At 32.9% G+C, this 18182-nt stretch overlaps 1 protein-coding gene across 5 annotated transcripts in view; it reads left to right on the forward strand.

Moving 5' to 3' along the window:
* LOC149808247 (girdin-like) overlaps nucleotides 1–16530 on the forward strand; it is a 192340-nt gene extending 175810 nt beyond the window's left edge. For 4 of the 5 annotated variants that reach the window (XM_089975398.1, XM_089975410.1, XM_089975419.1 and 1 more), the window contains 2 exons: nucleotides 7438–7491; nucleotides 10695–16530. In XM_089975398.1, the coding sequence (XP_089831524.1) occupies nucleotides 7438–7465 (28 nt within the window). In that variant the 3' untranslated portion in view covers nucleotides 7466–7491; nucleotides 10695–16530. The remainder of the gene's footprint in view (nucleotides 1–7437; nucleotides 7492–10694) is intronic. The other variant, XM_089975403.1, reaches the window with a different exon arrangement.
* Nucleotides 16531–18182: the final 1652 nt, after the last annotated feature.

Below are 18182 nucleotides of genomic sequence, written 5' to 3' on the forward strand. Positions count from 1 at the left end.
GTTCTGTCTTATAGTTTCTTTTAAGTGTAATGATCATAAATGCAATGCACGCTCTTGTAATTAAACGTAAAATGCATCAATCTACTATAACAGCTATGTCCCATGAGCGTTTCTCTGAGAACCTAGTTAAGTGCCAAACATGTTTTGATATCTGATTAGCAGAAGTATTTGTTGTGATTTTCCACTGAATTAAAAGCTGGCCTCCTTTGGATTATCATTTTCATTAAGTCTTTTGAATCAAATAAAGGATGTGGAATAAAAGAAAAGTTAAAAGTCATGCAAATTGTGCATACTTCAGATCTAGCGGTCTCAGTCATATGTCCAGTGAACTCGTTTCATTTGATCAATAGAACAGTTCTAAATTTTATTCTCTACATAATACAGTTAAACTACCTTAAATTGACCTACTCAATTATAACTATGATCAAAGATAGCAAGGCAACTAAGTGAAATGAATACTTCATAAAATAAAGAGCTTTGTTTCACAGATATGGACCATTGTGGGGGATACAAGTTTCAGAGAATTACTGAATTGGCACTTAGAGATATTCTCAATGATGATAAGAAGTTTCACTATAACTTGCAATGAAATCATGGCATCAGTATTTTACTAACCAAACAATACAAAAATTGTTTTGATGCAGATGTTTGTCTCATGAAATTATTGTCACTAGGTTTTGAAAAAAGGAATCTTGTTTGGTGGTGTATCAACAGTTAGTCTGGTTCCCTGCTACACACTGTATTATTATATACCACTCAGAGAACCAGGCTAATCAAGAAAACAAGCAGTGATGTAATACACAAATATTTTCATGTACACATGATGGTTGTTGAAACCATTTGGAATATTATTAATATTTGGAGGTCCCTTGGTAACTTGCTGCCTTGCTTATAGTGCATCTATGTTATTGAGGGAAAGGTGTATCTTGTTTCAGCTTGTCTAAATAAATGGTGATATCGACATGGATTTTCACTAAAAGACTAAATAGGACATCTGCATACATATGATGGGTCATAAAGGTCAGCTTAGGGCAGGTCAGAAGATTTGCAGAATTTGGTCAGGAGTTTTAACTTCAAAAAAGGGATTTTCATCAGCCCATTTTTAGTATGCAGATGGACAAAACTTAAACTACTGAACAAATTTCATTTTAAAAAGTTTAAAATAAGCATGTCATCTCAACAAAATCAGTCCTTTCATAGTAACTTGCGGTCAGTCATACTCTTCTTGCACGTACTACAAGCATTTTTAGCAACTTGTAGGAGATCATTGTCTGGATTATATTTGTGGCAGTCCTAGTGAATGTTGATCTGAACACTTAGGAGATGACACATTGTTATTGGAAACCTCGGAGTGGAAAATGTCCTTTCAGTGTCTGCACTATAATGTGGCAATGTTAATACAAATGTACTGAATCCATCAAGAAGTTTAATTGTTGGTTGATTCAGGTAGCTTACTGACTGCCAGAACTTTTCAATATTTGTGCTATCAGAATCGAATTTGGAAAGTTCCTCTTAAAATCAAAGTCCTTTTAACTTTATTCCAGCCATTGAAATTCCTATTTCTATCCATTACTGAATTTTGTATGATGTTTTGGTTGTTTAGATTTTGGAATTTTAGCATTGTGAGATCATGCATATGTAGACAAAACATTAGAAGCCAGTACCAGGCTAACCATTTTTATGCCACCTGAGCTCGTTAGTAATGTCTAATCCAGTCATAATCCATTTAAGTCATCAGATTATTACTCATGACATAGTCCAGTGATTAATTTTTGGTTATTGTAGCAATTAAAGTGACACGATGAGAGTCCCATGATCACAGGAAGTCTTTGCCTAAAATATTATACACTGGAAGTAAGGTGTTAAAACAACCCAAGAAAAATATCCATTCCAGAATTTTATTTTAAATAACAATTTTGAGTATGTAGGAGATTTTAGTGAGGGAAAGGAGGGATGGGATTGGCTTGGTGTATTCACAACATCACTTACATTATGTATTGGAGTTGAATGAAAACTTAAGTTGCAGATCTGATCACCAAATATCTGTACTTTTGTGAAAGAGTTTAAAAACCAAACCTAAATGAGTTTGGTCTCAGGTTAGAGTTCATGGTTTGCATTTTTATTCATGAATGAGCTTATGAAAATGGTGATTTTGCATGTACAAAGGAATTTTGACCAGAATTTGTATTGAGTTGCATTCAAATTAAAACATTAATAATAATTACTCTGACATTGATTTTAATGTCAAAGGTCCTCAAGTTCAAAGTTCCTGATGCAGGTTTTCAACTGGCTAATGAGGATGTTAACACAAACTGATTTTGTGGATATATCTGAAGAATACCATCAATGAAGAACAGTAACTCCCAGAATATTTGTTGCAAATTGAACCCAAGTGGGTATACTTGACATTGTCAAAGACAAATTCAGTGACCTCATATTCTGGATATCAGGCTGTCCTGTCCAGGATATCGGGTTCATGGTGAGAGATTTTGACAAAGAATCTGTATTACACTTATCTGTTATTCAGGAAATATTTTGTTTACCATATTTCTCATGGATATCAGATTGTTTCAGTGTTCAGCAGTTATAAAGATAAAATAGCATAAGAAATAGGTTTATTGTGGATTCCTGGAAATTCTTGTTGCCAGTATATTATCCACCCCTTCAAGGGACAAGTGTTCCAGTGTTAATAAATTTGTGAACTTGATAACATTGGACATCATTTTCAAAATTTTGTTAGCTCAGTTTCTCAAAAACCAGATGTTGTGGACTAATTAAATATGGCAGCAAAACTTAGAAACATTTGTAGTATTGGAGAAGTTTTTCTTGACTCTACATTCACCAGTACTAGTTCATTATAAATGATGACTTAAATAGATATGGTCTTCAGAAGTGTGCTTCTTTTCTTGAGAGTCTGTAGAAAACACTGCCTTACAGCATTGATAATTATTTTTTTCCTTGACATAGAGCTGGTTGCAACAATTTTCTAACTTTCTCTTAGTATGTTTAAAACAAAGGATTTATTCTTCATCTGTAGTTTTTCACCGTAGAAATTATCCATTCTATTGTTCATCTGCATTTTGTAATCAATATTTATCTTTAAGTTGACTGTAAAAGTTTACTCCACTTGGCATTTACATCTTTCTTGGAAATGATTAATATTGTTTCTTATGTTGGCATCTCCATTTGTATCACAGACAGATCTTATTCAGGAACATTATACTATATTTACTTAACTGACTAACTATGGCATACAACCAGATCTGCTGTCCCACAATGCACCAGCAGATCAGGATACATGCTGTTTGATTTCTTTACCAGGAAACAATGTAGACCCAGATATGCTGTCCATATGCAGATCTTAATTCTGTTTACCAGCAAAAAGGTTTAGAACCAGATCTGCTGTATCATTCAATGCACCAGTATTTTATGGTATATGCTGTTTTATTTGCCAGCAGTGTAGACCTAAATATGCGGTCTCACAACACAGCAGATCATGCAGTTTTCATGTCCTTGTTTACCAACAAACAGTACACATTCAGATATAATGTCACACATCACATATCAGCATATATACTGTTTGTTTTATTTACCAGCAGTGTAGACCCAGATCTCCTGTCCCACAGTGCATCAGCAGATCAGGGTATACACAATTCTGATGACAAGCAAACAATGTTGACCCAGATATTCTGGCATAGTATGCAGTGACAGATCTGAATGTATGCAGTCTGAATTCAACTGCAAAGTGTATAATGGGTAAAAACGGCAGATTAACTACACAAAGTAAATTAATCATGGAATTGACCTTAATCAAGATTATTATCAGGCTCAGAGTTGGTTACCGTTACAAGTAAATACTGTTTAGATGGAAGAAAGGTGAAATATGGGATTATTTTTGGCATTGTTCATAAATTGTTCATAAGTCTTATAAGTATGCAAATAATTTATGTGTGAAGAGTCTTCATTTTCATGCAGGTTGATCATGTTTTTGATGCCAGAATCTTGTTATATGAGTGTTTATTCTGTATGCAATAACAGAAGAACCAGATAACCAAGCAAAGGCAGGAAACTCTGCAAATGATACAAAATATTTCAAAATTATATCTGTGTGTTGTGTAAGGAGCAACGTTATAGAGATGGACATTTTTTGAATATGACCATATTAATAACATTAGGTGAATAGTCCAATCTCATGTTTAATAGATACCCATGTTTAATTTATTCTTCCCACAAAGTTTAGTTTCAGTATGTTATCAGATTTTAATGATTACTACAGTCTTTAAAGTTCCTCCTATTTATTCAGACAAGTTGAGACAAAGAGATTCTTGGGTATATGCATTAGTTCACTGTACCCAATTAGTGAATCAAATTTGAACATTAATTGTTGCAGTCTTATATATATATATATATATATATACACACACACACACAAGTCCAAATGCAAACTGCACAGACCCAGATCTGCCATCATGTGATGGGTCATCACAGTTTTTTTAGGTGTAATTAGTAGAACAAACAATGTAGACACTGATCTGCAGGTGCATTATGCTACAGCAGATCAGGATCTTTGTTGTTTGTTCAACTTGTAAGCAAGTACATTTTGTGTGTGTGTGTGTGTGTGTGTATATATATATATATATATATATATATATATATATATATATATATATATATATATATATACATGTCTGATGTAGAAATGTTATGAATATTGTTTGGTTGATTTAATTGTTATTTTGCAATACGTTTCCGTCTCATGCAATGCTTACTTTGTGTATAGTCTTAAAAATTCTGTTATTTGAAGAACTAAAGAAATGACTTTTAAAATGTTTGAACCAAAGTTAGGGTTTTCATGTTATTTTGATGTTATGTAATATACGCATGACACTGTCTTTATAAATTTCACTCAAGGCAATCTGCATTACAGTAGACCCAATTTTGACTTGCACAACTATTTGATAATTGCTGAGCATATATTCATGTATTGGGTGGGTTGATACATTACTCCTCTCACTAAAAGGCATATCATAACTTCCTGTTATTAGGTGAGTAGGATCACAGATGGAATTTCATAAAGTTGTGGTCAATTATAGGTGCATGTAAGGCATTATAAGGCAGTCGTATTATAAGATCTATACTGTTTGACCCCATGGATAGCATATTAATGAGGGAGTACTGCATGCATCCTGTGCTGCATTATAAGGCAGTCATATTGTAAGGTGGTATACTGTTTGACCCCATGGATAGCATGATAATGAGGGAGTACTGTATGCATCATGTGCTGCATTATAAGTCAGTCATATTGTAAGGTGGTATACTGTTTGACTCCATGGATAGCATGATAATGAGGGAGTACTGTATGCATCATGTACTGCATTATAAGGCAGTCATATTGTACTGTTGGACCCCATGGATAATAATGAGGGAGTACTGCATCATGTACTTCATTATAAGGCAGTCATATTGTAAGGTGGTATACTGTTTGACCCCATGGATAGCATTGATAATGAGGGAGTACTGTATCATGTACTTCATTATAACGCAGTCGTATTGTAAGATCTATACTGTTTGACCCCATGGATAGCATGATAATGAGGGAGTACTGCATGCATCCTGTACTGCATTATAAGGCAGTCATATTGTAAGGTGGCATACTGTTTGACCCCATGGATATCATGATAATGAGGGAGTACTGCATGCATCCTGTACTGCATTATAAGGCAGTCTTAGTATAAGGTGGTATACTTTATGGCTACTATGTACATCATTATAATGAGGGAATACTGTATCATGTACCTCATTTATAAGGCAATCTTGTTTAGGTGGTTTACCCTATGGATTCCACAGACATTATCATGAGGGAGTAATGTATTATGTATCTCTTAATGTATTCCTGCTATAAGGTGGTATACCCATTATATCCCATGGACAGCATTAAAATGAGGAAGTACAGTATTTACCTCATTATAAATTTTTTACAAACTATAAAGTGGTATACTATGGAGAGCTTTATAATAAAAGGAGTATTATACTGGGAATTTAGTTGCCTGCATGTATTTTAACTACTGTTGCTAGTTTAAATAAATCCATTCTACCCCTGTTAAGACAAACCTTGTTTCCTGGACACAAAACGCAAAACTGTGGTACACTTACATGTACAATGTATATAGTGGTCAGAAATTCTTCAAAACAGTGCAAGATCATTCCAGTTAAAAAATCTTTATGAATAAGGCCTCTCTTTATGTCATGGAATAGCTACAAACCAAACTGGTTCTCTTGTGAATGAAGTTACAAATATCTCACAGTGTTACTAACTATACTTAGTTTTAATAGTTTTGTATTGATTGCCATTTACTTCGGTTTGGCATTGATTTCTTTTAAGTGAATTTAATAATTCAAGATTTTGCATGCCAGTATTTGAAATTATTAGGCTAGTTTCTTAAATTTCATTTGAAATGAGGACAGTGGTGAGATTCTATTGTTGTGTGATGAAAAATGCCAATTTAAATTGACCATAATGCAGAATAGTGATAAAATGACTTTGAAATAAATTTGGATGCCACAATCATTATGCCCTTCCTTTTCATAAAGTTATGATGTTATTTATGACATCATGAACTGTTATTAGATGGTAAATATCTGAAAATAATATTATGGGTAAAACAGTAGTTATGTGCTAAAACCTCATAAAGTAACAGTATCAGTGATTGGCACATGGGATATCACATGTCAGGGAACAAAATATCGTGTCCCCCTTGTGCACTTGTGTCTTCCATGATCATGTCTCCTTCATGTGATCTTGCTTCCCTGTTTTGTTTCTTTTTTGGCATAATAAACAATATTTTTGCCCTTGTTTCCAAGAGATACGAAGATTTGTTTGCCCACATTGTTGCACTTGGGATTCACCCTCATGGATCATGACTTGCCTTGGGTGAACAAATCTTCACATCTCACCCTAACAAGAACAATAAAATGTACAACATCAGCTAATAACCTTGTGCAATGTTTACATATTTGAAATTTTTAGTTGATGATGAAGGCATCTTTTTGTAAAAATTAATTATAAACCATTCCAATATTTTCATAATTGTAACTGATGACAAAGGCTTCCTTTTGTAAACATTAATTGTAAACCATTCCATTGTTTTCATAATTGTAACTGATGACAAAGGCATCTTTTTCTAAATATTTTAAACCATTCCAGTGAGATTATGCTGTGAAGGGTTGTACAAGTGTGTTCATTTTAGAACATACACTAAAACACATCCAAGTTGTTACAACAAAACAAGGTTGAAAATGGCTTTTAAAAATTGTTTGAATATTTGATCCAGTGAAGTTTTGTCTTAAAACGGGTACAATAAAAGTTGTTATTTTTCATGCCAGCATGTACTTCAAACTAACTTGATGATTGACATGTGTTTATTTCTAATTTCAAAGTGTCTTCACACCTAGCATTGAGGTTTAAAATTGACAGCATCACAGGATGAACAGGTACTGACATCATGCACATTTAGAAATGGGGTCTTTGTTTTGGTTCTTCTTTTTTGTTTGCTTTTTGTTTTATTTTCTTTCTTCTATCTTCTGATTCACAGTAGAGTTGACCTTCAGTCATAATTTTTCTTCTACACAATCTTTTTCTTTGCAGTATCAACCAAATGCTACTATATGCTACTTAAAGTGTTTATAAATTTTGCAAAAGTTTTATTTGTTTTATTTTTGAGAATCTTTGCATTTTTTAATCAAACTGTTATAGTTTTTTTGTTTTAACTATCAATATCTATACTTCAAAGTTTCTGGTATAAATTTGTATGTGCCATTGCAAGTTACCTGTAAAAACTGGACCAATTATCCTACCTTTTATAGATAAATGATCAGGTAAACATAAAGTAAATTGAAATTACCAAGATTTCATCTAAAATGAAGTTGCAAGTATATATTTTCAGATCAATTGTTGTTTTATTCAGTTAAGATAAAAGTCACCCAAAAAGTCAGTAAAAAGTGAGGTAAAATACATTTCGTTATACATGTACAAGTATACAGTCTAAAGGTTTCAGCAAATTCATCTGACAGTCCTCCACCTTTCCCTTTTTTGTTTCTTTGGCATTGTGTGGCCTTTCTTTGCAGTTGGCACATTTTGATTGAGCTGAGTCAGTTTGATGGATGGGGACCTTTACACTAAATATCACGTGAAAGAAAGGAATTGATGGGGACCTTTACACTAAATATCACTTGAAAGAAAAGAATTGATGTCGGTTTTGTTCTAATACTCACTTTGATGTCCCATTTTTAACAAAGTTGGAAATTATAATTGTTATTTTCTTTCCACTGATTGCACAATGCATGAAACTGTGACGGTGATGGCTGACCTTTGTTTTTTTTTCTGGCAGATATTGATTTCATATTTGATGCATTTGGTTAGTGTACTTATCTTTCATTTGTGTCTCTTGGTATATCTATTCAGTAGAAATGGAAGATATGGAATTTATCTCCAAGTAAAAGTGCACCTTCTGCTTGGAGAACAGGCATACATAATCCAACCCTGTGATTTCAGATTTGGTTAAAATCTGAATGGTTTTATAGTTTTGCTTTTTGACCAGGAGAGCTTAAGCAAAATCAAAATTGTACCCAGTATCCATTCAGTTTTTGGTACAGTAATTTATATATACATATGTAGAATCAGACCTTTCACTAGCAACCACTCATGAAAAAAGGCTAAACTAGCCATCACACTCAGGTGACTGCTACAGGTAGGTTCACCTTTTAAAACTGGTTTTTGAATAAATACAATACACCAAATATTATTATTATTATTATTATTATTAAGATTGTTTTATCTTCACTATACAGCACAACCATAATTACAGATATATGTTATTCTCTTCCAAATATATGTTCAACACAAGATTACTGTATCCTACTCACTTTATTCGATCCTATAAATTAAATCAACACAGACTTAAAATATACACCGATCTTTGTTTCTTCATGCTTTAAAAACAATATCTGGATTAGGCAGGTGCTCAACTTGCCAAGATCAAAAGACCTCTTTTATGAGAAGCCTGTGATGAACAGCAGGTTAAAGAAGCTGATAAGATTAGTCATTGTGACCCATGAACCATAACCCCTGGCCCTAATGAATGGGACATAACTCATATCTTACCTTAAAGACAAACTTTTTTCTTCAGAGATACTTTTAATTCACAGGCAAAAATAGATATCTATGTCTGACACAAAGATGAATTCCATTTCTGCTGCAATAACCGCTTTCTTACCATCCTGTAAACAAATTACTTCGACCCTCTACACCAGGCATCAGCAAGCTTTTAGAACTGCTGTGCCAGATCCATTCTGTCATAGAATGCTGTGTCATATTCATCCCTTTAATTAAATTATCATTTTTATCACATACAATACAAAACTACAATTTGTACAGCCTGCCTTTCCAAAGAGTCATGATTGCCACTTTGGCATTTGTGTCATAGGTTGCTGACACCTGCTATACCCTAATGATAAAAAATTTACTGCCTTGCTTTCAAATTTGATATAGTGACACCCTTGAGTTACACACGTCAATGTCACTGGAGTATGGTGAGTACAAGCAAGATACAAAATGTTTGCATATCAATTCATATGAAATTCCTTTAGCTAAACAATGTCTTTCTGATGAAGCAATAGACAGCATTCACTGCTGACATCAGCAAGGCAGGTGATCATTAAATACAAGATACTTATATAGGAAATTTGCCTAGGGAATATTGGTTTGGCCATTGTGAGCAAGTAACCACCAAGTAAAGTTTTCCATTAGGACTGTTATGAATCACATTTGTGCATGCGTGTGTGTGTCATAGCGGCACTTAATGCATTTTTACCATGTTCATGCCACCTTGTCAATCATGCCAAACTGTAAGTATACTGTGACCTTGTATGTACACAGAATCTGATGGTCAAAGGCAAATCTTCAAGCAATCAAGTAGCTTTATAAAATCTAGTTTGTGTCTGATCCAGAGGATCATTAGTTCTGAGCATTTTATTTTTCCCTGAACTTACACAGTCTTATAAGTGTTACTCAAGTTTGAACAAAGTTTCATTAAAATAATTTTGGTTTGCAGTATTTTTCTTGTTCTGCTAATCAGTGCCAACCCATCAGTTAGGTGCTGCAAAAGATGCTCTCCTGATAATAGAGTACCTCCTCTTTATCATTTAATTCCCTTATGAAAGGACACCCATTTGCAACTGATGGTTTTCAGTGCAAGTGAACCAGTGAATTTTTCCAGTAGATATTTTTTATGTAATTTTAAGGGCTTGAAGCATTCAGGATGTTAGGGGATTTTTAACAGAAATTTTCATGTTTTTTTTCTTCTTCTCACAAGATATAATGCATTAGACATATTTCTAAATATCTTTTACATGGCCATCAGAACCCAAAGATTTTGTAAATATATTTTACTTTAAATCATATTTTACAATTTAATCAAAGACATTTGTAATGCTATATGAAAAATATAAAAATGGGTGGGGGTAAAATCACATATTTAATGTTACACTGATGTAGTTTTTTAAAAACTTATTGGTCCAGGGACAGCATTTGCTAATATGGTGTTTCAATAATGCATTGTAGACCTCACCTTAAGAAATAATTTTCTTTTTGGCACAACCAAGATCTCACTCTAGAAAATTGTTTTTCTTTTTGGCAGGGCCACCAGACTCTAAAGGACAAACTGAATAGTGAATGAAAGAGTGATCTATAACCATTGCATGTTCCAGAGGGAATGGGATCATAATAGTTATCTCCCTTTACAGAAACTATGGGTGAAGCTGTGGTGTTGATTTTTGGATATATAGATATGGGCAGCTTTACTTTTGAAGCAGGATGAAGTTACAGCAAGAGACAAGATTTGTGACTTATTTATTAGAGACTTTTGTCAGTTTATAATTTGAAAAGTTTCATCAACAGTAATATGTTAAGCACATTCAAATGTGCTAGAAGAGAGAGGCAGAGTTTTCTAGACTGGTTTATTCTTTTGAAGTCAATGACCTTATTGGTTTGATTGAACCAGTCTTGTCATAATTAGGCGTTTTGGGTTTTGACATTATTAAATACTTGTTAAATACAGCCTTGTTTACTGTCCTTCCTAGCTTTAAATAACAATGACAATTTTCCTCAGCTGTCTTTTGTGAAGAAAGGACCAAATAACTTGAGCATGACAGAGTTCATCAGGTTTGGTTAGGATTCAAGAACCTTGATGGCAAAGCCTTGATAAGAATAATTGTCAAGACTGGACATGAACAGATTAGTAATTAGGCATGGATATATTTAAATATGTTATTTATCAGTTTTGGTGTGCATGCTGACATCAACCATTATCCAGCTTAAGTCTATGGTGCTTTGCTGTTAATTATGGTATTTTATTTACATTGCCAGCTTAACACTGTATATATAATTTTTGTCTGCTAACTTGTGTAATGCTAACAGTAACTATTTGCTTTCATACTTCACTTGATATGATATACTACTGTACGCAAATTTCTAATAAAACAATTCAGATTGTTCTGTTTTATTTTGTCTCACTTGTGTTAGCATGGTTAAACACAGATGTAACTTGTCTAGTATTGACATCATCATTGTTGTCACCAGTGTTCAGATTTTGTGTTAAAGTTTTCACATGTCAGATATATATATAGGATACTTCAGTAGACCTATGCAGATTAAACACCCATGGAACATTTGTCACATAAACTGGTCTTGTGCCTACAAGTTCATTGCAGGCATTTGCGTAAGACAGCATAAGCAAGTCAAAATGCTTCAGTGCATGAATTTGTTCAAAACTCGTTGAATCATTTATATTACATATAGAACATAACATACTACAACTGGGCTTTTAAAATGCCATTTGCCTTTTGCACAAGAAGATTGCTTACAGAGAGCATGCAATTTTTCTTTTGCTTTTTCTTTTGTCTTGCCTGCATTATTATGTAGACACTTAGGTTTTGTTTCTGGCAGCATTGCTGGTCAACAGTATTATAGTTTTGTGTTCAGGTTTTTAAAAGTTTGAGGTGGTGGTAAACCAGATACACCAGCACATGAAACATGATTTTGAGACTGGTTCAGTGGAACTTGTCTTTAGTTTCATTTTGACATATTTAATTACAAGGAAAGACAAAAAAAATTGGAGCAATTTAGCTTGAAGTTTTCTCTAGCAAAATCTTTTAAACTTGATATTATATAATCAGTATTCCCTCATTATAATAGTCTGTGGGTGCTATAGGATATACTGATTATCGTGAGGTTGCCTTATATTGAGGTGTTATATATATATATATATATATATATATATATATATATATATATATATATATATATATATATATATGAATGAGAAGTGGGATCCATGATCATATCAGCCTTAAAACAGGAACTATGTTATTAAGAAGGATCTTATATTGAGGGAGTACTGTGCTTGTGCCTAGTTTCTATCTTCCTCCTGTCCCCACTAGATAACCATATAGTATGTCTTGTAGCAAATAAGTTACAGGTATGAATATCATTTTTAATTATCTATATTTTGATATGTTGTGATTTTTGTTTCTTCAATGTTTCCCACCTGCCCCATCCTACTAAAGAAACTGGACAAAGTGAGGATGATTCAGAACTACAAAAAGTATTACATCAAGGATAATTTCCATTTCAAGTTTTAGAATTGAGATTGCTTAAGTTTTTTATTGACTTGTGTAATCTATTGGGATTATAAGAAGCAGCATGCATAGACATACAAAACTGGAAGATTTGGTATTTATTTGGATAGTACAGTATTTAGTCAATTATTTTCATACAAGAGTAGTTATTGATTCTATATTTTGGTTCAGTTTTATTTGCATTTACATATAATGTTGCTAACACTATAAATGTTGGAATAGTTTTTCCTCATTATTTAATTAACCTGAATCTTTTCAATCTTACATGTATGCTATTTTATAAATATTTACTTTTCTGACTGTTTTTAAGGTCTATGATAAACAATCAAATCATGTGCCTGTAGATGTTTTTGAATGAATTTCCATTTAGGAACAAAATTATGTTTTGCCATTCCAATTAAATGTGATAATTTTGTTAGTGACTAAGGTTGTGACATTGTATTGTTTACAGTATATGAATTAACTTACTTTTTGATTACTGATATTTACGCTGTCGGCTCATTCAAAATGTAAATATAAAAAGTAATTTGTGTACATATTCACAGGTACATCACTCATCCATTAAAATGCTTTCCAGGGAAATGTAAAATATACTGCCTTATAAATGAGGTCATCAAATAATTAAGTACATTATACATACCATTTAGACTCACTTATAAGTCGAGTCCAAATGCAAATTGCATAGACTCAGATCACCATCATAATGCACTGGCAGATTCGATTCTGTCAGTTTTCTTAGGAGAAATCAGTAGAGCAAACATCATATACCCTGGTATTATGCTATGGCAGATCAGGATCTTTGTTGTTTGCAGTTTGACCCAGCTTATTAGGGAGTAAATATGGTAAAATGTAACCACTAGATAATAAATCAATATCCATGATCATAATCACCATATAAAATTAACAGTGTTATAATGGAGTGCTTTATAGTGAGTTAGTGATGTAAATTTATCACAGTATAGTCACTTATGCCTTGCAGTAAGTGAAATTACAATTTGTAGATCTTATTTCTCGGTACAAACCATTGTACAGAACTTTTCTTTGTTGTTTCTTGTGAATTAAGCCCTGATTTTCTTCTTCAAAGCAGTGCTTTTAAATGAATCTTTTGGTTGGACCAATAATTATTTAATCGTCTAACGGTATTTTTTTTTTCTCTATGTAATTAAATAGTTTTTTTGAATAACATTGCTATCCCTGTGTTATTTTTAATGCTGCACTTACATGAAATCTAGAAAATCCATTTTGTTTTAAAAACAAAATGGAGAACAGTGATGAAATGCACAAAAGAATACTTTTTTTCTGATTAACAGTGGAATTGTAACAGTCAGGCCTTCATTATGAGGTCATCTGGAGGTCATTAATACCAGTAAATGCATATTGAGTTCAAATTTTTAACAAGACAACTAAGTAAAAATTTATTCTTAGACAAGAACATATGGAATTTTCTAAGGAATATTTCCTGTTTATGCCATAGAGATCCAGACAATTTTATTCTGGTTACATCAGCTATATAAGTTTGTGTCAGTAATACAGATTTACCCATAATGCCCACCAAAAATTTATCCAAATCATCATATAAACATGAAACTATTACTTGAATAAGTTGTTCCTTGGATTTTGTGAGATATATAGACAATTTTATGCTTGTTACATGGGTCATATGTTTGTGTCAGTAATAAAATTTACCCATAATGCCCACTTAAAGGCAGTCTAAATCATTGTATACATTGAATCTTGAAAAAGTCACTTGCCTTAGATTTTGTGAGAGATATGGACAGTTTTATTCTTACTACATGTGCCTTGGATTTTGTGAGAAGTATGGACAGTTTTATTCTTACTACATGTGCCTTGGATTTTGTGATTTTTTTTATATACTTTACATATGTGCCATGTATATGAACATTTGTATGGTGCAATTTCTAAAGTAAGCATTTAGTTCAAAGTATCGGGTACCTTCTTATTGTTGATGGAAGGAAGACTGTTTATCAGTTATAATGTTGTACATAGTGTACTTATAGTTCTTAATATAAAAGGGGCCAGCTCTAATAGCCAGAGATCCTCTATCAAATTAACTCAGTTTTTATTGTTAATATATTGTCTCGATTCTGTTTTTTCTCCTGCAGTTTGGATATTCTTTACTGGTAAGTTCATGAATAAACGTGGAGTACGAACCATACATGGCATTTTCAACATCATCAGTTTTTAAAGCTGTAGGTATTTCTGTTTCAGAAATTCGTCAGTTTTGTTTACATCTAAAACACAATATTCCCCCAAAATATAGCTAGGTAATAGTCTTTTGTAATTTCCGAAAGTATACACGAATTGTAAGTGAACTCTCCACATACTTTTTCTGTATTCCTGCCTGTTGAACAGGTTAGGTTTACAGATGTAAATTGTATAACTGACATCATTATTGGTCATTATCAAGAAAAGCAAATTGCCACAGTTTACAAAATATAATTTCATTCATCAAAATGAAATGCATTTCAAATGTAAATGTTCCATGTATAATCACTGATATGTATGATGCAGATTATTTCTGGAGATTTTGTCCAAAATAACAACTTTCTGTTGAACAGCGATTTTCACAAGGTTTCCTTGAGTGCAAAGTAAAAACTCTGGTATTCCCAATTATGAAATGGTCTCTGAGCATGAAGAACAAATATAAAATTAAGTTTATAGACACATTCATAATCCTTAATGGTCCACTTCATTTATAGAATATCCGTCCAGTCCAGCTTTGCATACAAATGTTTCATACCAAATGATCTATTTTTGTATTCTGATACTTTTCTTAATGAAATTTAGATTCTGATCCAGTTGTTACAGGGCTTTTCATCTTTGTTTAAATAAACGGGGGATGGAGGGGGGGATCATGTACAGTATTGTATCTCTGCATATACAGTGTGGTATCTCTTTGTATATACAGTGTATATTTGTTGAGCTTTTCAAAGAAGGTAGAGATATGCCTTGTTATTTTAGGTTCTAGTATTTAAGACTTTTCAATAAAAAGTTTTTTTTGTAAAAGATATATTAGACATATTTTGATTGCCATGCATGTCATTGAGACATGCAGCTTATTTAGGGAGTGAAGTTAGTCAGGGATGTTATATATTACAGCTGTATTTATCTTCTACTTATTGTAATGTTATGAAGGCATTTTTTTGGGGGTGGTTTCCTCATTGCTGAATTGTTGCTTATGGACATATCCACTTGAAAGTTGTTATTATTTGTACTTTCATTTTCTATTGCTTTTACACTTTCAAGTTACATGTACCCCAAATTAATAAAATCATACTGTCCCTGTACATCATTTTATTTTGCTTTTTTATTCATTGTTTGAAGAAAGTTGAAACACTAACTTTTCTATTAATACAATTTCTTTGTAAATTTAGACGAGAAAAAAAGCTTGTTTTGATAAACACTTTTTAAGACCAGAACAGCGCTGGTTAGTTGAAAACTGGAGGACTGAGTGTTATTTTACCTCAATTTCACCTGTAACAGATGACCACGATATTGATTTATAGCATATTCACTTGGTAAAACCTCTTAAATTTTCAAGTTTAGTGATGATTTTATTGCATTGTTTTTTGAGAAAGACTAAGAGTTTGTGATTCAGTATGTAAAAGAATGCAATTCCTTTCTTCACTACAAAATATTTATAGCAATGTTAAAACTTGTATTCGCTCATTATATTCATTATTAAAACATTTTATTCATGCACCATCATGTTGTATTCTGTTTCAGGTGATATGATTGGCCAACATGTAAAGTTGACCATCTAGGTCATGTACATAAACAGACAATACAAAAGATGAAATAAAATTATTGATTTAATTTTTGTCAGTTTGTATTTTTAGTTAACGTTTGTATAATACCAAACAGACAGATTAAGCTCGTATTTAAGTTTGTAAAAAATGGCTAATTTTGACTGTTTAAAAACCATGTTATAAATTTATAATCAGATTTGTCGAAGGTCACTATCATAGCAAGGTCTTTCGAGTTTGTATAAATAAATGATATAACACCACCATTAAATGTGGCATAATCATTAAACATTTTTTTATTGAAACTTTTGGACAGTATTGACAAAATGCAACAAAGTGTCATATCATCCATTCTTCTCGCCTTTGTACAAAATGGTGCCAAGAATTTTTTATAAACAGTTGAATAGAATTCAACCAGCCTTTACAGGGAGTATTAAATATCAAAGGCCTTTAAATGTATTTCTTTGCTAAGGGTGATCATCCTTCGGATATGGTTGTCATATCTTGTAAACATGTCTGCTCAAGAATCATTCAACAGACTTGATCTAATAAAAACATAATCTTTTCATTTAAAAACATTTTACACAATTTTTTTCTCCAAAGAGGCTAATCACAATTTAATCAATGGTGTGTCGAGTTTTTAGATTGTATCTTCTGAATTACACGTCGGTGTTGAAATTTTAATGTCATATGTCGAGAGTTCCAATTCAACATGTTTTGTTGTTGATGGTGATCTAGGATTTAATGCCGTTTTTCAGCACAAGATAGTCTATACATGGCGGCCAGTATAACTGGTGGAGGAAGAACCCTGGAAAACCCAGGGAAGAACCACCGACCCACGAGAAGCTACTGGCAGGCTTTCCCACATACCCACGCTAGCCGAGCCTTGGACTCGAACCCACGCAGACACAATTCAACATGTTGAATCACATTGATTGTGCTCATTTCGTATGTTGAGTTTTTAAATTGTATCTGTTGAATTGCACAGCGGTGGTTGGACAATTTATTGTGCTTGTCAGAATTGCTATTTTTATACGGTGAAATGATGTGTTGGTGTTAAAGGTAACATTGCACAATGTCCACTTAACAATTCAAGATAATATCGAGTATTGAGATACCTCATTCGTGTATTCAATTATAATGCGCCATTACATTTCGTGCAGTTACAGTTTGAAAGTTACCATTCACAGGTTGAGAATTACTATGAATTTCTTCGCTAGAGGTCGCTCTCGTGAACGGACCGCGTTATTTTTAAACAAGAATGCTGCTTCTCGTTGTTGTGAAATTCAACAGATGAAATCTAAATACTCGCCACATGAAATGGAACTTTCATCACAAACAGTTACATTCAACGTGTGAATTAGGAATTCTCGACATATGATATTCAAATTTCAACCACCAGATGTTATAGTGCGTAACAAAAGAACATCGTATCTATTGCAAGTAATAGATATGAAAGTAATCATTGTTGCATTTTTCGAATTGGGTGAAATACAAGCATTGACTAAACGGTAATCACACAAATGAATTTAAGGGTAACCCTAAAACCTACATGGAGCAAGATTTGTGATATTGATCTAAAGTCTTGCGTAGCAGGAGTCGCATCTTCGCTAGCCAAGGTTTCGATATGATGAATCTATTTACACCTTGGCGTATCGAGCAGATATTTCAGTGCTTCGGGTCTGAATTGAACCGCTCCGGTGGCCTAGTGGTTAGAGCGTT

The sequence above is a fragment of the Sinohyriopsis cumingii genome, chromosome 1, assembly GCF_028554795.1.
Source record: "Sinohyriopsis cumingii isolate HCF-2022 chromosome 1, ASM2855479v2, whole genome shotgun sequence".
Lineage (NCBI taxonomy): Eukaryota > Metazoa > Mollusca > Bivalvia > Unionida > Unionidae > Sinohyriopsis > Sinohyriopsis cumingii.